At 41.3% G+C, this 21,835-nt stretch overlaps 1 protein-coding gene and 1 pseudogene across 1 annotated transcript in view; both read right to left on the reverse strand.

Moving 5' to 3' along the window:
* The window catches only part of ENOX1 (ecto-NOX disulfide-thiol exchanger 1), a 304,449-nt gene that overhangs the window by 84,479 nt on the left and 198,135 nt on the right, over nucleotides 1-21,835 (reverse strand). Inside the window, exon 10 of the mRNA XM_006837613.1 lies at nucleotides 975-1,082. Within this exon, the coding sequence (XP_006837676.1) occupies nucleotides 975-1,082 (108 nt within the window). The remainder of the gene's footprint in view (nucleotides 1-974; nucleotides 1,083-21,835) is intronic.
* LOC102823789 lies at nucleotides 3,079-3,732 on the reverse strand (annotated as a pseudogene).

Consider the following 21,835-nt stretch of genomic DNA (forward strand, 5'->3'; position numbering starts at 1 on the left):
GTGGGAGCACAGTGGCTCTGCAGTTAAGCACTGGACTGTGAACCACAAGATCAGTGGTTTGAGCCCACCAGCCCCTCTTTGAAAGAATGCTGAGGCTTTCTGCTCCTACAAAAATGTAAGACCTCAGAAACAGTAGATATGGTCGCTATGAGTCAGGACCCACTCGATGGCACTTAATAACAACAACAAACTACTTTATATGTGCAAAAACATAAAACAACCTAAATGTGATTACCTCAAAAGGCTGGGGTTACTATTTCTGACATTTTCCCCTCCTATAACAACAACATTGTTGATTACATGAGAAGGCTAGAATCCTGAAAGCTCCTGCGCTCTCCTGGCTCCTGCTGTCTGGATACAGTGTTCAGATTTCACTGGGCTGCCATGTGATCCATCTTATCCTGCCGTAAGACAATGCCTTCAAATCCACTTATCAAAGTCAGGCTACATTTTAGTATCAAAGAGTGCTAGAATAAAACGATCAGATTTACCAACTTCATATAAAAGGTTTGTTGCTCACCACAGAGAGGCAAGTACCCTGATGCACAGGGAAGATATATTTTTAATGGCACCATGAATCAGGTCTTATTCATATGTCTGCAGGAGCAGGGAGGGCTATGCTAAACCCATTTTCCTCACTCTTAGGCTTAAGAGGAAGGCTACTTTGAAAGATATCTGCATTGCCAACATTAACAAAACCATAAAAATTCATTTGTTTTCTGGAAGAAATGTTTGCACATGGCTAGTAGACTGTTTGCACATGGCTGGGATAGTCTAAATCGGTACAGGAGTGACCAAGGAGATGCCAAGAGTGAGATCATACGTTCTATGCAACAATACTGCTAGGAGTTTGAGCAGCGTACAGGCTAATTATGATGTCGACTCTCTTTAGTCACGTTTACAGCTGTGACGCACAGTGGAGGCATGCGTTAAAGTGCTCAGATTTCTTCATAAGTATGGTTTCAGCTACTCACTTGTTCCTGGAGAACTTTCAGTAAAGCCTGGGTGTGGGACTGCTCTTCTTTTGCTTGTTCCAATTCTGATTTCTTATTGTTTAGCTCTTCTTGAATGGTCAGCATTTGCTGTGAAAATCAAAGGAGATTTAGAGTAAGTCGGATCAGAGGCCAGATCATTGAAACGTTCAGAACACTCAGTTGAATTTATGAGAAGAAGAGTTGTACATGTTCTAGGGCTCAATCTGGATTTCAGCTGGAAAAAAAAAAAGTTCTTGCGTGTGGTTTTCTCCCCCACTTAAGTAGTTCAATGAAGTCCCTGGGTGGTTCAAAGTTTACACTTGACTTACAGAATGGTTGGCAATTCAAAGCCACCCAGTGGTACCAGGAAAGCAAGCCCTGGTGACCAGTTTCTGTAAAAAAATTACAGCCAAGAAAATCATATGCAGCAGTTCAATTCTGCAACGCATGGGGTCACCAAGAGTTGGAATCAATTCAATGGCAACAAGGAAACTCATTACAATATCATGAGTTTTGGAGGCAGGCTCTCTGCTGTCCACGTTATGAATAATGAAAACGAAACTCAGGGAGGTCAAGCAGTGTCGTGTCGATAGAGTTAATAAAATGCAGAGTCTGGACTTCAAACTGCATTACATCACAGCTGCCTCATCTTGGGATTCGACTTGCCCACAATGGGTTTGATTTAGCAGTTGGGCTTGTTTGGCGGTGTGATGAGTCCTGCAGTTTGTGACACATTAAGAGGCTGTTTGTGATAACGATGCATAAAACTTGCTACAGCATTTGTGAAGACACCAGCATATTCCTTTGAACGAATGCAGTATTTGTCAAAATACATAGTGATCATGTTAATAAACAACAGATTGATGGGTGAAGGCATGAAATAATAATAATTTTTTTAAACCCTTAACGTAACTACTCTACCTGTCACAATTACATCATCATCATACGTACTCCTGTACAGTGTAGCTCAGTGAGGCTCCTTCTCCAAGTGGCTGGGACCTCAGACCCTCCTTTTACTTTCTCTGTTATGACGATGATGTTTTATTAGATCAGCAGGACTGAAGTCCAAACTGCAATCAGTATATCAGCTGAGAAAACTGCTGATCTAAGCTGTCGAAATACTAAGCTACGGCCTACACTGATATTTTAAGCAGGACCACTGAAGAGATTTTTGTAAGCCTTGAGTTTCCCTTGCCCTATTAGCTGTAACTCATGTGGAGGCTTACCTTGTCTGCCAGAAGCCCGGTGCTGCCCGACACTAATTCATTTGGAACTCATGGCTCTATGGTAATATATACACAGACTAGACTAGAATACATTCAAAAGCTTCCAAACAGGCTCTGGGAACAGCTACGCTTACTCAAACCTTCATGACAACAAAGGACAAATTTGAAGAGACAATGCATTTCTTCTGCCACACAGACAATGCTGCATTAAAGAGACGGAACATCTGGGCATTCCAGCCATGAAGGGAACAGTCTCCATCATCAAAGTTGCTTCTTAGGGCCTTTGATACATTGCCTGCAGAGCTGTAATACCAGTTCCTTTTTCTTTCTTTTTTTTTTTTTAAAAAAATTTATTTCTCTTTAAAAGGTACAGTTGACAAAGGTTCACCTGAACAAGTGGATCAATTCAGTTAATATGACTGAACACTATGAGCACCATTCATTCATTCCAGGACGAAGTCAAAGCTCTTCAGAAATTGCCACTGTTAGGAAAACTCACTGTCTCTCACCAACACACGGGAACAACAAATATATATAAAAAAATTAAAATACCAATTTGAAAAAGTAATGTATTTTCCCTTTCAATGTTTCATACAGATACAACTTCAGTTATTTCCTTTTATAAGTGGATTGGTTTCAGAGACTTTTCATTCACAAGTCAAACCACAACCCATCCACAGAGAACCAACAGCCACTAACTAGGCTTATAGTGCAAATAAAGAGTTCTGAACTGCAACGGACATTTCTAAACATACACAACTGAGACATTTCGGAGCAGGTGCATGCAGGAAGCGCGACTAAAGCAGATGGTCACTAAAACAGTTGGTCAGGTTACTGGTGAGGTCACTGGGACTCCAGATGTTTCCAGACTCTGGCACTCAACTTGAACTCTCATCTGAGGTTTTGTACATTGCTTTTCCAGTTTCACTAATGACACACAGGTGATTCAAATCCCTGAAGCATTCATTATAGTCAAGGGCATATCCTTCAACAAACTTGTCTGGAATTTCAAAGCCAACAAAGTCTGGTCCATAACCAACACATTGAGGAGGCCTTTTCACCAGCAAACTTGAAACCCTGACCGTCTTTGGATTATACTGTGTGACCAAGGAAAGCAGTGTCTGCATTCTTTTGCCAGTGTCAATTATATCTTCAATAATCAGGGCATTCTTTCCAGTCAAAGTTGGGCGATCATCTCCACCAATTACAGATGTCCCCAGCTGACTGGTCATTACAGTAGCTCTTCAGTCTGATGAAATCTACAGTCATAGGAATGGATCTATCACTATTTCTATTCAGTGCCTTGATTCCATCCAGCAGGTCAGCAAAGAACTTAGAGACCCCCTTGAGTACACAGAGGGCTATAATGTCATTACATCCTGAGCAAGCCACTCGGTCCTGCCCATAGTTAGTCCACAAGGAACAAACACCTTTTCCAAATCTTCTGTGTAATGATTAGGTATACAAAACAAATCTAGGTCATAGCCGGGCTGGTCATCATTAATCTCGAAGCTGGGGCTGCGGGCCGCCATATCAGAGCCATCAGGTCTGAACCATCACGCTCTGATCAACAATGGTACTACATGGCTGGTACTTAAACCTACCAATAGGAGCCCTGGTGGCACAATGGTTAAGACTGCTCACAGAAAAGTCCAGCAGTTTGAATCTCCAGGGGCTTTGTGGGAGACAAGACCTGGTGACTTGTTTGCATGAAGATTACAGCCTTGGTCACACCATGGGAACGTTCTACTCAGTCCTATCTGGTTATTATGAGAGTTGAAATTAACAACAAACCTACCACTTGTTAGGATGAAGTTAAATGTTTAAAGCTACTAACTCCAGGCTAGTAGCTTTAAACATTTAACTTAATGTTTGCATTTATGTTTAAACATGTGTGAGGTGGGGAGCACAGGAAGTACTCAAAAAAGCATAATGTCCTTTCCATTACATTCTCTCCCTCATCTGGTTGTTGCTGCTCTTAGTTGCCAAGGAGTTGGCCCAACTCATGGAGTCCTCATGCACTCACGACGGGTTTTATTGGTTGATTTCTCAGAAGCAGATTGCCAGGCCTTTCTTCATAGTCTTTCTTAGTCTAGACGCTCTGCTGAAACATGCTCAGCATTATGTTGTTGTGTGCTGTTGAATCGGTTCTGACTCACAGTGACCCTGTATAAGGTTTCCAAGGCTGCAAATCTTCTCAGGAGCAGAAGGCCACATCTTTCTCCCACGGCATGGTTGGTGAACTCAAACCACTGACCTTGTTAGCAGTCCAGTACTTAACCTACAGCATCACCAGTGCTCTATTCAGCATCATGTTGTTGTTGTTATTAAGTGCCATTGAGTCTGTTGCGACCCATAGCGACCCTGTATAGGGTTTCTGAGGAGTGGCTGGTGAGCTTGAACCGCCAAACTTGTGGTTGCATTAATCCACAGTGCCACAGCAGGACTCCATTCAGCATCATAGCATCGTACAAATCTGGAACTGGGTATACATTTAAGAACCTATGGCATAAACTACTTCTCTTGCAATTTCCTAAAGAGTTGGTGCCCCCTGTTTCACCACCCACCATATTACAATTGCAAGTGAGGTAAGATCCACATCTCATGGTGGCTCCTGAGATAGTTGGGACTTAGTTGTGCATCCATTGATTAAAGTACAGAAACTAGGGAGGCTTACTGTGCTTTGGCCCAATGGCAAGTTCCTAAAAGTACTTGGTGCCAACAATGGGGACTGACCCTACTTCACTGTCACTCATGACTGGCTGGAAACATTTCTGGGGGGGAGAGGGGGAGGGGGTTTGGTACACTGCTTCAAGTGGTGTAGAGTGAATTTTTAGGTCATTAGACCATTTCAACTCCAATCTTTAAATCTCTTTTTAAAATGAACCAAGTGAAGGACAGAAAATGATCTTCTAAGATCTCATTTTTGCTCACTGCAGCATTGAGGTAGCAGAAATTAGAAGCACCTGATGTTGGAGAGAAGGGGCGTGGTTAAGGATGGAGCAACTGCAGAATGAATGGGACATTGTGGAGTCATTCAAGAAGAAGCTGCAGCAATGGGCTTTAGGCATTTAAGAAGGTCACACATAATACAATGGAAAAGAAAGTTCAGGTTACAAAGTATTTAATTTTCCAACCCACTCTCAGAAAAGAACTGGATACCATCTCTGGGTGAACAAGTTTATTGATGTCAGGTAGTTATGTTTGTCAATTTTCTGGTGTATCTGTAAGGACTATGCATTGCTTTGTTACTATTAAGTGCCACTGAGTCAGTTCCAACTCATAGCGATTATGTATACGGTTTCCGAGGCAGAAAGCCTCATCTTTCTCCCAAGGAGCAGCTGGTGGGCTTGACCTGCCACCCTTAGCAGTCCAGTGCATATCCTACAGAGTCACAGTGTTCCTGTGCACTGCTTTATTAATGAGAAAAAAAAATTCAGACCTTGTGATGTAAGTTAAGTAGTCGGCTGCTGACAAAAAGGTTAACTATGGTTATCAAGACTGTGAATAAGTAAGTGGAGAAGTCAGCCCTCCATTGAAGATTTATTTCTATTTCGTCTACACATCTACAGCTCTTCTTCATTCTATTAACACACACATAACCTTCCCTTGATCTTATTCCTCATTTAGATTGTCATCCTATGTCATTCTTCCTTGGAATCACTTTTAAAATAAATTGTCTTCTCGCTCACACTATATTCAACTCCCTTCTGTTTTTATACATTGTTGTTGTGTAGTGCCGTCGAGTCGGTTCCAACTCACTGAGATTCTGTATAGGGTTTCTGAGGAGTAGATGGTGGGTTTGAACCGCCGACCTTGTGGTTAGCAGTCCTGTGCTTATCCTACAATGCCAAGCCATGACTTCTCCTATGCATAGGCAAACATTTTAATAGTTTAGTGCATTTTTTAATTTGAATGTGCTTTTCCAAAATATCTACTGTTGTTGTATATTTTTATGTAATTTTGTATTATATTTCTTCTTGCTTTGTTTTTGCTAAGTATTCTGTTTTTAAGCTAAATCCATGTTGATATATATGTATCTAATCTATTGCTTCTGGTGTCTGCATAATAGCCTAATTTTCCTTAATCCATTCCAAGTGCAGGCCACTTGGATTGTCTCCAGGTTTCCCGACCCTACACAAGGCTGCCATGGACCATAGTACTGCATGTTCCTTACAGATATATCAGAGAATTCCCCTGGGAGGCATACACAGTGGTGGGACTCCAGAGTTAGTGCCTAAGGAGCGAATTTCACCAATACCTTCACAGAATGTCTGTATCATTCTGTGCTTAAGAGTCACTGTGTCCCACACCCACATCCAGCGTTTAAAATCTGTGCACTTCTCTGATTAGCTGTGAGTCTAAGCAACACATCATCTTCTTGCTAGCTACTGGGGTTCATTTCTACTTCTTGAAAAAATACTTAAGAGCAATTGTTCTTCATTCTAGTTACCCATTAGCATCATCTGGGGGAGCTTTATGAAAACACTGATTCCTAGGCCTTACACACAACTAATTAACTCAGAATATCTAGGGATGGGACTCAGACACCAGTTTATATATTTTAAACCTTCACAGGTAATCTAATGTGTAATTGGGGATAAAAACCACTGTTTCCTTTAAGGCTTAATGAATCCTCAGTCTCCTGCGATGTGGTTTCCACCCCCAGTACAGCACTCAGACTGTTGTACTCCCGTCACCAACGACTTTCTAACTGTCGGCCAATGCTCCCATCTGTTGCTTGTCTCCTCACTACCTGATGTTCAGCTACACAGCTTCGGTGCTTATGAGTCACACCGATTTCATGGCCTCACACGGCTCCTTCCTTCGACTTACAGGCCCGAAAATTACTGCTTCCAGACTGTTTACTATCGCCCCTGCTCACCCAAACCGACTCCCCTTCTCCGGGTAATGTCTACTGTCCACTTGATACCCAGAGATGAAACCTTGAGGTCAGTCCTTGCCCCTTCACCATCCTCACAAACTTTCAACTCACTTTCCCCCACCCCACTCCATCCCCTTGTTTTTATCAGCATCTCTTTCCAGGATGAGTTTATGTCTTATAAACAAAAGAAGGTATTACTTTTATAGAATGCATGAAACAATCTAGAGATCTTAAGAGACTATATCTGCAGGGGTACACTCAAGGATTTCGTTACTCTAACACTTTCAATGTGTATGTAGAATGAATGAAAGAACACATGAATGAATGAATGCCGGCCTACTGGTTCTTCTACTTCTATGGGATTAAACCATGATCTAGAAAAATAAAGATCTGAGTTATATAGAGATATAAAACTTTCAAGGGAATAATCAGTTCCTTTTAAAGCACTTTGAATCATCACTCTGGAAGTTTCATTGTTGTTGTTGTTATATGCCATGGAGTCGGTTCCGATTCATAGCGACCCTGTACAGGGTTTCCGAGGCTGTAAATATTTATGGGAGCAGAAAGCCTCATCTTTCTCCCATGGAACAGTTGGCAGTTTCAAACTACCAGAGCTCCTTTGGCAGTTTCATACATCCTCCTTAATGTGTTATTAAGTGCCATCGAGTCAGTTCTGACTCATAGCAACCCTGTATAGGGTTTCTGAGGAGCAAATGGTGGGTTTGAACCACCGACCTTGTGGTTATCATTCCAGTGCTTTCTTATAGCTCCCCATCAGGACTCTACCCATTAATCTAAAGGCGGAAGATTTCATAAAAGACCAATGCAAGCCAGTCAATGAATTTATAATTGTGCATTTTCTTCTCTTTGTCCTACCCAAACACTACAAAACAAGATCACAAAATCACCACTAGAGGAGGAATAAAACCAAGATCTCTCGATTGTTTCATGCATTCTATAAAAGTAATTCTTTCTTTTGTTTAGAAGGTATAAACGCATGAATCTAATATTTATGGATTCAAAACAGTGGCCAGCCAAAATTGCTATTTTTCATTTGACTAGAAGCCCTGTTTAAAAATGAGCTAGTTCATAACGAGATCGCTTACATGAGCATTCTGGTCTTTTTCGCATGAAATTTATGAGACCGTATACTCTCCTTTCCAGTTTGAATTTTTAAGTGCTGAAGTGCTTCAATTACAGAAGTTCACGGGCAGCTAAGACTTAGTCAGAAGACTCTCTTGGTTGGATTGGCTGACTGCAGCATAATTTTAATTTAACATTTGGGAGTATGGCATTAAACAGATGCACTATTACATTTTTTGGTGGTTACAACTGAGTGTGTTCCAATTAGACAATTATCCATATGCCAATCAAGCGGAAATACCCTGGTGAACAGCAGGCAGGTAAGTAAACGCTGTACCTGACACATCTTGATAATTCCAGGCCACTGACTTCATCGGATCATTTGTGATGCTCTTGGGGATGCAGACTGCAGTGTGTAATGGGTCTTTCTCACTGACAAATTCAAAGAGCATTACCAATGTTATTTGGAGCCCCAGAATAAGGGAGGTCACATTTCCATTTTCACAGATGGGAAAATCACGGGCTTGCAGGAGTGAAGTCATGTACCCACGCCCAGACTGTCTGGGAGAGACTTACACTTGTACAACTTAAGTTTCCTGCCTCAAATGGTGCCTTCTACCCAGCAACCACACTCACTGCTTATTTGAAATGGAAATCAGGACAGGTCAAACTGAAACCCTCCAAGAAAGGACTTTTACCTGGACACTCAACACTTTTACTAGCTAGGCTGCTGGAAACATGCTTTTGTGGAACTTCTGTGAGCAATGTGATGGATTTAACTTTTCAAATGTAACACCTTCCTTTTTTTTTTTTTTTTTCCCTTAAGTTTTGTAATTTTGTTAACAGTGTGAAGCATTCAGAAAGCTGACAGATTATATAAGCTTGTTGTTGTTGTTAAGTTCCGTTGAGTCAGTTCTGACCCATAGTGACCCTGTATAGGGTTTCTGACGAGCAGTTGATGAGCTTGAACTGCTGACTTTGCAGTTGAAATGGCTTTGCAGTCTGGTGCTTTATTCCACAGCGCCATACCAGGACTCCTGTATAAGCTTAGTGTTATGAAAAGTCACACATCACAGTGCAAAACTAAATCAAACCTGTTGTCACCGACTTAATTCTGACTCACCAAAGCACTGCCCCGGAGAGTTTTGAACACTGCAATCCTAAGAGATGCAGATTGCCACATCTTTTTTCCAGTGGAGTGGCAGGTGGATTTGAACCACTGACCTTTCTGTTAATAGCCACATGCTTAACCACTGCACCACCAGGCCCCATATGAAATGCTCCAACATCTCATTGTAAGCTGATATTCTCAGGACCTCTCTGACAGGGCAGGAGGGTGCCCGGGAAATGGAAGTGGCATTTGGCACAAAATATAAGAGGACCCCTAAATAGAACACTGCTTCGGGGTCTTCTATGCACTAGGATGCTATTAAACACACTATAATGAATTTAGGTCAGCACGCAGCACTCCAATAATGGTTACAGCCAGTGTACGCTTCATAGGAATCTAGGGGGCTTGGGGCATCCATTTAGAGGTGAAGAGAATGGGGAAATCTATTTTGAACCAGAGTATGTTCCAATCATTGGAAGGGAGTCACCGAGGATCCATGTAAGTTGTTGTTGTTGGTAAGTGAGGTCGAGTTGGTTCTGACTTATAGCAACTCTGTATAGAGTTTCCAGAGAGCTGCTGGTGGGTTTGAACTGGTGACCTTGGGATTCACAGTCCAGTACTGATTTTACAGTGTCACACCAGGAGTCCATTCATGCATAAAAGACTGCAAATATTTGATCCCATGGAATGTCATCAATTTTAAGTGTATTTGCTCTTAGAATCCAGTTACAAAAAAAATATATTCCCTCTCCATAATCATACTATAAATCAGATGCCCTGTTTAGTGGCCATTATGGCTGAAACATGACCTCATGGGATGAGGTCCAGGGACTTTCCAAAGAGAACTTTTCACCCACGGCCATGGTGAGTATGATGTGTCGAATGGACCAAACCCAGAGTATGTTTCAGTATCTGGTTTACATGGCAACACACGCCAGCATCCAGCTCCACTTTGTGTATGCATCTTGAGTCAATTCTATCTTCTCTGAATATTCCAGCCTGGAAATGGAACACCACCTGTGGCCAACTCTACTAGACCTGAATCACCTTGTCCTGCTAGCAACCCTGAGACACAGGGTGTACCCCAAAAGTCCCTCATTCTTGGTGAGATCTTGCTACTGGTCTCCTCCTTTTCTGGTTCTCAGTGACTTCAGAAGCAGTCAGTTCTTGCAGCTTCCATCTACCTGTGCAAGCTTTACAGCTCACGGGTGGATCTTCAGCCAATCCTTGGCTGTTAGGAAATATATGAGATGTAAAAAACCAAGTGCATAGTTTAAAGTGCATAGTCATATCTACTTTTGTTGGTAGACATGTCTACCAACAGAAGAATGTATAAACCAAGTGTGGTACATATACACAATGGAGTATTACTCAACCAGAAAGAGAAATGAAGTTCTGAGACATGCCACAACACGGATTAACCTTGAAAACACCATATTGGGTGAAGCCAGTCACAAAAGGATAAGTAAGAAACACTTAGAACAGGTAAGGGTATAGAGATGGAAGTTCATGAGTGATTACCAGGTGTGGTCAGGAGGGAGGGAAAGGAAGACACAATGCTTGGAGAACACTGAGCTTCTGCTAAGGGTGATGGGAAGGTGTGAGCATGGTTAATGGAGTCCTGGTGTGGCAATGCAGATAAGCACTGGACCACAAGGTCAGCGGTTCAAACTCACCAGTTGCTTTGCTCCTCGGAATCTCTATACAGAGTCACTATGAATAGAATCAACTCAACAGCACTTAACAACAACAACAATAGTGATGACTGGACAATGTGATGAGCATAATTTGTCACTGACCTACCTATAGATTGTTGAAATTTGACAAGCTTTGTTATCTATGCCAGGGGCTTCAAAAAATTCACGGAAAAATGGAATGAAAAGATATTTGAATTTTTCCATGAACCTTTTGAAGCCCCCTAATCTATTTACCACAATTAAAAAACTCAGCACACAGTCTCACAAGCCCAGGGTGAGGCTTTGCTGGCAAGCAAACATGTCTAATAATATTTTCAACAAAGGAGAGAAAGCTTAACAGGACTGCCTTTTACCTCCTGGTATTCACAACTCTCTCTTGTCTCCTTGTGAGGAAAAAAAATGGAACTTAATGAGCTTGTATTTTCTTGTCACGCGGGGCGATAAGACTACTCAAGATCTATTCTACTTCAAAATGTCATCTGCTTCCGCCTGGGGATGAAAGTAGACTTCAGTTTATGTCAAGGTAGGAGGGGAGCAGGCCTCAGCCCCCACCCCCACCCCATATCAATCCTGGAGCCCCCCTCAGGCAGAGTGACCCTGGGGGAGAGACATCTCTAGGAGAGTGCTCTACTGTCCGGATGACTGATAACAGGAACGCAGGATCAGAGAAATGAAATTGTGCTCCGAGCCTAATATCCTATTACACCAGGCTATACATATTTAATTCCTTGGGTCTTTCCTCATAAATCAATTCCTCTCGGCCCTTAATCTCGTCAATATCTTTTCTGATATTGAATTTTAAATGCCACTCTCATTGCTAGGCAGAAAGGAAATCTCTTCTTGGTGATGGGATCAGGCTTCATTTAGAGGCCGAGATGCCATTCACTGACCCTGCTGTGAAGATCCTTAGGCCCCACTGGTCTCCTCCTCAGAGAGGTCAAGGCCATGGCAGCTCCCAGGGAAGCTGGGAAAGGCAGGGAGGCTGGCTGAGAAAGCAGGAGTAAGAGTTTTCAAGGCCTAAGTATCAGAGGTGGTCCGTGGGACATGAGTCCCCACCAGTCTCCCAGGCTAGTGTGCCCGGGCATGGACTCCCTTCTCTGAAAGTGCGGTTAGGGGCCTGAACCAAAGGTGACTCCCAGATGTACGTACATTCATGAAGGATCTCTCAAGAGAGTCAGAGCCAAATGTCTCAGGTTCCGCACAAATCTATCACACAGTAGAACCAGGCAGATAGGCAGACAAACCAATAGCCATGAAGTCACTTCTGACTCATTGTGACCCATGTGTTTCAGAGTAGAACTGTGCTCTGTTGGGATTTCAATGACTTTTATTTTTTGGATGTTGATCCAAAAGAAAGCCAGGTCTTTCTTCAGAGTTACCTCTCTGTGTGAACTCAAACCTCCACCCTTTCTTGGGGTAGAAGAGAAGGAACATTCAGGACTCCTTTGAGTCATGCAAAACTTCCAGAGGGAAGCAGCAGTGATTTTGTATGGCCTGAGGAGTGACAGAGAGGCTGGGAACCAACCACAGAGAGCCGTGGGCGGACCACTGGAGTACCAGAGCCTATCGCTGGTGGTGCACCACAAGTGCAGGTTTCCCTGAGTGCAGGAAATAAACTTTACATTGGACAGTGATAAAACGGATGAAATGCCCATCTCATATTTATCATCACCATAAACAGACAATCCTACACAAATACACTTCCCTGATAAGTAAGTACCTTTTGTTGATAGAAATTAGAAACAATTTCTACCATTACCGTTAAGATTCAGGAATACATATACCACTGGGCTAATAACTGACAGGCAGCAGTTTCAATTCACCCAGAGGTGCCTTGGAAGAAAGATCTGGCAATCTGCTTCTGGAAAGTCACAGTTTTGAAAACTCTATGGAGCACAGTTCTCCTTTGCACACAAGGAGTGACTCTGAGTTGGAATCAATTCAACCACAACAGGTTAGGTTTGTAATCTTCAAATTAGCCCATTTTGATACCGTACCCTTTAATAAACAAATTCTGCACGGAAGCAAATTTGGAGATACAAGAGAGCTTTAAAAAATTCATGAAAAAATCCCATTATCTTTTAATTCTATTTTCCTATAAACTGTTTTCCTATAAACATTTTGCTCAGATCAACTATAAACACTCATGAAAGCAGCAGTCAAGAAATCAAATGACTTACTGCATTAGGCACATCTGCTGCACAAGACCTCTTTAAAGTAATGTAGAACAAAGATGTTGGTTTGAGGACTAAGGTACACCTGACCCAAGCCATGGTATTTTCAATAACCTCATATGCATATGAAAGTTGGACAGAGGATAAGGAAGATTATAGAAGAATTGATGCTTTTCAGTTGTGGTGTTGGAGAATATTGAAAGTGTCATGGGCTGCCAAAAGAACCAACAGATCTGTGTTGGAAGAAATGCAGCTAGAGTGCTCCTTGGAGGCCGGGATGGACAAACTTTGTTTCTCATACTTTGGACATATTGTCAGGAGGGACCAGTCGCTGGAAAAGGATATCATGTTTGGAAAAGTGGAGGGTCAGAGAAAAAGAGGAAGACCCCCAGATAGATGGAATGGCCAACTGGCAGCATCAACGGGCTCAAGTGTGGCAACAGTAGTGAGGTTGGCCCAGGATTGGGCATTGTTTCATTCTGTTGTGCATAAGGTCGCTATGAGTCGGTACCGACTCAATGGTACCTAACAACAGAAACAACAACATAAGCTTTTTGAAGATTCCTTATATAGTGAAACCTGGGAAATTCAAAACCTTTGTATGATAGAAACCTGACACAGAAGGGAAATATTTTACACTGAGAGAGAGAATGTTGGTGGTAAGTGGCTTTGAATCGGTTCCCACTTACAGCAACCCTGTCTTGGGCTTCCAGGAGTCCTGGAATGGCGCTGTGGGATAATGCGCTAGACTGAAAGTTCAGTTTGAACTGCAAACCTGGCAGTTCAAATTCATCAGCCGCTCCTTGGAAACACTATACAGGGTTGCTATGAGTTGGAATTGAATGGACAGCACTTAACAACAATAACAATAGGGTTTCCAAGAAGCGACTGGTAGGTTTGAACCACCAATCTTGTGATTAGCAGTCCCGTGCTTATCCTAAAGCACCACACTTGGACCACCAATAGAGAGAACAGAAAAGTGGTAAATGTTCCCTGACAAAAGGAGGAAATCTTAAGAGACACAGAAAAACAAAGAAATCGCCCCCAACAGCTTTCACTGAGCTCAGCTATAGCTTGCTCCTTTCAAAATACACACAACGCATGCACACACACAGGCTCAGTTACACACATTTGTTTTAAATCAGAATCATCTGATCTAGTTTCAGGAACAACTAGTGCATCCAACAATAAGTGCAGCCCTGTACACATTCGTACATTTATACAGTAGATTCACAATCAATTATGAAAGCAGTTATTATAAAGACTAAGGACTAGAACTTGAGTTGCTTTAGTTCATCCCGAGGGACATCTTAAGAGCTTTTATATTTAAAATTTAAACCAGTGAAACAAACAGTCACAGTTGTCTTCCTTTTGTTTGGGAAGTATGCATTGCAGATCATACAAAAAATAATTTACTGAATTAAAAAAAAAATTAAATTGAAATGTAGTCTTCTTTTAAAATTGTGAATTGTTTGTTTACACACAAAACTAATAAAAGAATGTTATATCAGTGGTACAATTAGTAGTTGCCTAAAGTTTGCTTTCTGCAGATATTCTGGTTTAATTAAAATTCAGTTTAGTATTTACTGGACAGTCATTTACATAAGATATTATATTAACACCAATTCAACTCAAGGGCACTTAACAACAACAATAACAATCAAAGGATCAACATTCACACTGTGAAGTACACAAAACGATTCCAACTTTTATTGTAATATAATATTTTCTTTTTTACTTGGTATGAACATATAAGAAGTTCAATATAAGAAAATTTTCACGGTCTGCATTTCTTTTCTGACCCTTCTTCTTTTGTTCCATGATCATTATTTTGTCATTTAGAGGAAGTGTCTGTTGAAATAACGATCTGTCTGAGTGTCCAATTATATGAGATCACCACTGATGGGCCGGGTGTCCAGCAATGAAGGACATCATGACATTGGCAAAGGGCAGTTGTTTTATCTGACCTGGTATTTAAAGCTCTGTTTCCTTCACAAGAATATGATTTTGGGAGAGACTTGCATGTAAGACACATATTTTGTGGCATTTGAATAATCCATTAGAATTGCTAGTCATACTATACTATATCCTGAGAAGGTAACATTAAATGAAAAGATATTATATATATACCTTTTGGCCAGTTCTTGGATATATATGTTCATATATATTCAAGCACAATAAGCCACATGTCAGCATTTCAAAGATTACCTTGGCTAGCTCTATTATTGATTTGCCTAGTGAACTTGCACAAATCTCCTTACTGCTCTGGGCTCTTCATTTCCCCAAGCTTTCTACCTTCACAACAGGCTCATGAGGAAAAGTAATATGTCATTTGCAGAGCAACCCACCAATTCATTTCTCCAATAGTGAACACAGGAAAAGCACAAAAGTGGTTTAGAGAATTCCAAAACCCATTTTCTCTTCTTCAGATTATTTTTAGAGTGATTGGTAAGGTCATTTTAGCTTCCTGTTTTTCTGTTTCTTCACATGTTAAATAAAGATAACAATACCTAATAGTGGGGTATTGTGAGACTTAAATACACCATTAATGATGTGAGGCTCACTGAAGGCAAAGGGTACAGATTTCAGTGGAGAGACTAAGGGTGTGGTACTGTGGACTGCAAAATTGATTTGAACCACAAGGTCAGTGGTTCAAGCTCACCAGCTGCTCCTCAGAAACCCTACACTGGTCATGATGGGTCAGAATTAACTTAACAGCAGTTAACAACAACAACAAGACTCAGCAAGGTCAAGTGACTTTCCCCTTAAGTGAGCTGACAGCAGGGGGGATTGATGGTGGTTGTGGTGGTGGTGGTGTGCCTTAGAGTTGGTTCTGACTCATGGCGACTCTGCCAGAAATGTGTGCTGTTCAACCCATGCTCTCCATGCTGGGTTGCTTTACTTCAACCAGTTTCAAAATATAGGGCCAACCAAATTGAATCAACACCATGCATGCAGTTGACAAGAGAAGGAGCCCAATGCCTTGCTGAAGAAGGAATACTTCAGGATGGTACTGGACAGAATCTTTCCATTGAGATCCATAATGAAATTCATTCCTTTGCCTTTGCTGGCAATTTTGCCACAAACCATAATCCAATTTGCTAGGATTTATTTATTCTTATCATTTATTTTTTTGCAATTATACAAGGTGGTCATCACCCCAGCCTCTGGGCACATGTACAGCTGTTAGGGCAGACATTTAAATTATTAGCATGCTTCCTAGCCAGGTCAGCCCATTTACTTCAATCAAACAGGAACCCGGTTGAACAGCTGGGGCTTGCATTGTAGCCCCAAAAGCCAATAGAGATGTGTTATTTCTTTGCATGGTTCATGATCCAATTATGATCAGTTTACAGTTAGAAAAACCTTTATGGGCATCTTGTGGCTAAAATCCTGTGACCATCTTTAGCAAAGTGATCTGGACTTCATTCCGTTTATTCAGTCGAGAGTTAAACCATACTCAGGCTAGCATTATTAACAAGAGATATGAAGGAGCTTCAAAAAGTTCGTGGAAAATGGAATGTAAAGATAATGAAAATTTTCCACAGAGCCATCACTGACCCCTTTGGTTGCACTTTTAGGAAAGCAGCTTTTGACTTAATGGTTAGAGAATAAGAACATGTGTTGGGGGCATGAGAACTTTTAGTTGGATGCTATCTATGGTGAGAGAGGAAGCACAGTGGCTCTGTAGTATAAGTATGGGACTGCGAGCCACAGCTACTCCACGGGATCAAGATGAGACTTTCTGCCCCTGCAAAGATTTACAGCTTCTAAAACCCCATACAGGGTCACTATGAGTCAGAATCGACTCAACGGCACTTAACCACAATGGTGAGAGAGTTGCAATGATCTAACATGTTCTACAGAAAACAGAGGAGAGAAAATAGAGTTGAAGGTTTGACCTCTAAACCAGCCACAAATGTTTTACTAAGGGTTGAAGCCTTTGCCTATTGTGAGTTGGTATGACCCTCAGTACCTATGTTTCTCTGCTATTCATAAGGTTTTCAGTGACTAAATATTCGGAAGTAGTTCATCACTCCTTCCAAGTCTATCTTTGTCTGGAAGCTCATCTGAAACCTGTCCACCATGGGTGACCCTGCTGGTTTTTAAAATACCAGTGGTATAGCTTCCAGAATCACAGCAACTCATAAGCCACCACAGTACAACAAACTGACAGATGAGTGGTGGCCAACGAGATGGATTGGCCAAGTAGCAGCATCGATGGACTCAAGCATGGTAACAGTAGTGAGGTTGGCCCAGGATCTGGCAGTGTTTCGTTCTGCTGTGCGTAAGGTCGCTATGAGTCGGTACCGATTCGATGGTACCTAACAACAACAACAACAACCTATGCTTAACTCTGATAATCACTGAAATTTAATGAAGCGAATTAAATGATTATAATATTCCCAAATTTTCTTTGTTATCCTAAGCTGATACTTTTATTGTTATTGTTGTTGTTAAGTGCCATCAAGTTGGTTTCAAGTCATAGCAACCCTGTATAGGGTTTCCAAGGAGCGGCCGGTGAACTTGAACTGCCGACCTGGTAGTCCAGAGCATTAACCCACAGTGCCATACCAGGTCTCAAGTCCATATTTTTATTATGACTGGGAAAATAATACATCTAGGGGCAGGAAGGAGATCTGGTATGATGCTGTGGGTTAATGCGCTGGACTGCAAAGTCGGTTTGACCCTCAAGGTTGGCGGTTCAAGCTCACCAGCTGCTCCTCAGGTCGCTATGGATCATAATTGACTCAACAGCACTTCACACCAACAACAAGGGGCAGGAAGGATTCTGCTTGGTTGGCACAAATGATTAAGTCCTTGGCTAATCGCTAAAAGATTGATGACTTGAATCCTCCCAGAACTGCTGCAGAAGAAAGCCTTGGTGATTTAGTTCCTGAAAATCAGTCATTTAAAACCTTGTGGGTTTGTCATGAGTCAGTGTAGGCTACGAGAGGGGAGGGGAGCGGGGGGAAGGGAGGGAAGGAGAAGAACCCCTGAACCCAGCATGTGAACCAGGTACCTCTGAAACAATCTTCGGACAGCTATGGGGACATTCATCTATTACAGAGGAATTGTGGGGCAGAGGAAGTCAGCTCCGTACCTTAATGTGTCCAAGTTATTTTATACATTTAGGCTAGTACAGAACCTCACATTTTAGGCATTACTGGAATGTCCGGGATAGCTCCAAATTTTAGCAACTTTTGAGTAGATGGTAGATGAAGGCCACATCAGACAACAGAAGGTTTCTGGAGAGCCTGTAACCATCCACGGGTCTCTGTGCTGGCTACTTTGTCTCTGAACGATCTCAGGCATGTCCTGTTTTTGAACAGCCGACTCTCATCAACAACCACAGAAAAGCTCAACAAAGATTAATATTGTCGTAACAGCTGGGGCTGAGATCTACGCAGTACCACCCATCTTGTAATGATGCCTAAAGTAAGCAGAAACTTTCTATCCTAAACCGACCTTCTCTGCTTCTGAAACATTAAATACAGGGAGCATAAACTGAATTTCTCAGACCCTTCACAGTAAATGGCTCCAGCATGGCCTTGAATGTTAACAAGAAAGGCTCCCAAGGTATAAACCAAGAGAAATTAGAGCCGAGGCTTCCCTATTTCAAATAGCTACTTTGTGATGAAATGCTCCTTCAGTCGTAGCAATTCCCTCTACTTTAGATCAACATTATACATTGATTAAAATGAAACACTGAATGAAAACTTCCGTCACCCGTTCTTCTAAAATCGGCTGACAGCCCAGCTCCTAACACAATGGCACAGAAAACACCATCATCTGTTATCTATGGCTCCTTAAGCCAGCTTTCAAGAAATAGGGTCCTGGTATGGTGCTGTCTGTGGGTTAATGCGCTGGACTGCAAGGTCAGTTTGAACCACAAAGTCAATGGTTCAAGATCACCAGCTGCTCCTCGGAAACCCTATACAGGGTCGCTATGAGTCAGAACAGACTCAACGGCATTTAACAACGAATAATAACCAAGTTTGTCGGTGTTGACAACTTTTAACTTTTCAAGTGGAAACAACAGATAAAACGATATCTGCTGGTAGACTTGGTGTGGAAAATTGTTTCTATATCCAGATGAAAATTTTGAAAATGTTAAGTACAATGCAAAGTGAGTGCCAGAAAGCACTTGCAGTCTCGTCTAGGTGCTTGTATCAGCAGGATTACAGTGAGATTAATCTGGAACAACAAAAATTATTACTTGCTTTACCACCAAGTTCACCATGGATGATTGATCAGGGTAAGAAAGCTTTCTTTGTTCTTTTTTTTTCCTTTGGTTGTCTGCTTTTAGTTTTTAATCCTGAAGGAATGTTCTATAATGATTGAAGTGATTGAGTTGCATTTATTGGATGCCTTGATAAGTATATTACATAAGTAGACTTTCCTGACATTGAACCAACCTTGCATTCCTAGAATAAACATATTTTGGTAATTCAGAACATTCCAGAATAAATGTGCCTTTTTTTTTTTTCTTCCATTAAGGAGTTTTAAATCTAACTGAAACGAGTAGTTTTCTTTTTAATTGCCATTCTCTTATTTTAGTATTATGTCCTGGTGTGGTGCTATACAACAAGCATTGGACTGCAAGGTCAGTTTAAAACACAAGGTTGGTGGTTCAAATCCACCACCCGCTCCTTAGAAACTCTACAGGGTTGCTATGAATTAGAACCAACATGACAGCACTTAATAACAGCAACAAATACTACATATCATACATATCAGGGAGTGTGTCCTCCCTTTCTGTTTTCTGAATGAATTTATGAAAAAATTGATATCATCATTCTTGTTGTTATTGTTGTTAAGTGCCATCGAGTCGGTTCTGACCCATAGCAACCCTGTATAGGATTTCCAAGGAGCAGCTGGTGAGCTTGAACCACCAACCTTGCAGTTCAAACAGCTTTGCAGTCTGGCACATTAAACATTCTTGAATTGCTATAAAACCATTTGGGTCTATTTCTGTGAAGTAAGAATTGAAACTACTAATTTGTTTTTTGAGAATTAAGTGTTTTACTTTTCCTGTTCAGTTTTGATACAGTATTTCCCCCCTATGGAAATTTGCCTATAGCACCTAACTTTTAAAATTTGCCATAAAGTTATCCCTGATATTGTCATATTATCTCTTTAGTCTCTACTGCATTTGTAGCTATGACTCATTTTCATTTTTTAATTCTTGTTTACTAGGACCTACTCTTTGTCATAACCAATACGGCCAAAGGTTTTCCATTTTATTAATCTTTTCAAACAATATTTGGCATTGTTTGTCCTTTTAAACGCTACAGTTTTTGCTAATTTAGCAATGTCCATCCTTACCTTTATTTCCATTTCTTGGTGTATATTCTATTGTTTCCATTTTAACAGGAGTTAGATGCTTAGCTCATTTTCTAGTTTTCTCTTTTACTAAACTAAGCATCAAAAGTTTTAATGCTTCCTCTGAGTTCTGTTTTAGTTGCACCACTAGTGCTGATATGTTGCATGTTCATTATTAATTAATTCTAAGAATTTAAAATTCATAATTCTGATTTTCTTTTGGACCTGTGGGCTTAGAAGTCTGATTTTGGATTCATAAGTATACGGGATTTATTTCAGTTTTCTCTTTTGACGCTGATTTCTAACAACTGTGTTATAGTCAGAAAATGATACCAGTTCATAGAAATCTGCTGTATTTGTTGCAGGCGTGTCTGTAAATCTGAAAGGTAAAGTTTTCTGTTTGTATCTGGTAGAACAAGCTTGTTGTAGCTCAATGTTCTGCAGACACTTCACCAATTACAACCCTCTCTGAGGAACATTCACAAAAAGAGTAGAGAGGGTATGTTCCCTTATCCTTTAGTCTCAATGTGTGATATGACCTGACTTTGAATATGAAGAAAGAGAACCAGGAAGAAATTTTGAACACCCTGCAAACTGGTTTGGGGGCTTCTGACTTGCTCTTTCTAAGCCGTGGTTCCTTGATAGTACTGTACCAAGTAGAGTGTCTTCATCTCCCAGGATTCACTACGGCTCCTGAAGCATTTGGAGAGCAGGAAAAGCTGCCTGACTAGGAACCTTTGGGAATGCTCAAATGTACCAGCATACATGAGAATCCTGCGGTCTGATTCCTGACGGCACTGGTGAGCTCAGAGGCTGAGAGGTTCTCTGGGAGCTTTAGTACCAGCTGGGAACCTTCAGCAGGAAGGTCAGTCCCTGCACTTGAGCAGTCTTCTGAGATTGCCAGTTGTACTCAGTCAGTACAATGCGACTTATTTATCTGCACATGAGTGGGTCAAGAAGCAGAGATCAGAAATCAAACAGGTGTAGAGTTCACAGCCACTGAATAAACTCAGCAAGTTTTTCTTTTCTTCATTCACCACTTCAGATGTTTGTTGGCTAGAAACTACTACATTAGCCACCAAAGGCTGGTCTTAAGTACCAAAATGTAATTCAGTTCTGTTTACTATCATAAGGAAAAACAGAACATTTATCTAACATTATGGATAACTCAAAACCTCTTTGACTTTATTCAAAGGACTAGAAAATAGAGAAGGGGTTCTGGTGGCCCAGCAGTTAAAATGCTTGATCGCTAACCAACAGGTGGGCTGTTCAAATCCACCAGCTGCTCCATGGGGGAAGATGTGTTAATTTGCTCTGTAAAGCTGACAAACCTTGGAAACCTTATGGGGTATGTCTACT

This window comes from Chrysochloris asiatica, unplaced genomic scaffold (genome assembly GCF_000296735.1).
Source record: "Chrysochloris asiatica unplaced genomic scaffold, ChrAsi1.0 scaffold00022, whole genome shotgun sequence".
Classification (NCBI taxonomy): Eukaryota; Metazoa; Chordata; class Mammalia; order Afrosoricida; family Chrysochloridae; genus Chrysochloris; species Chrysochloris asiatica.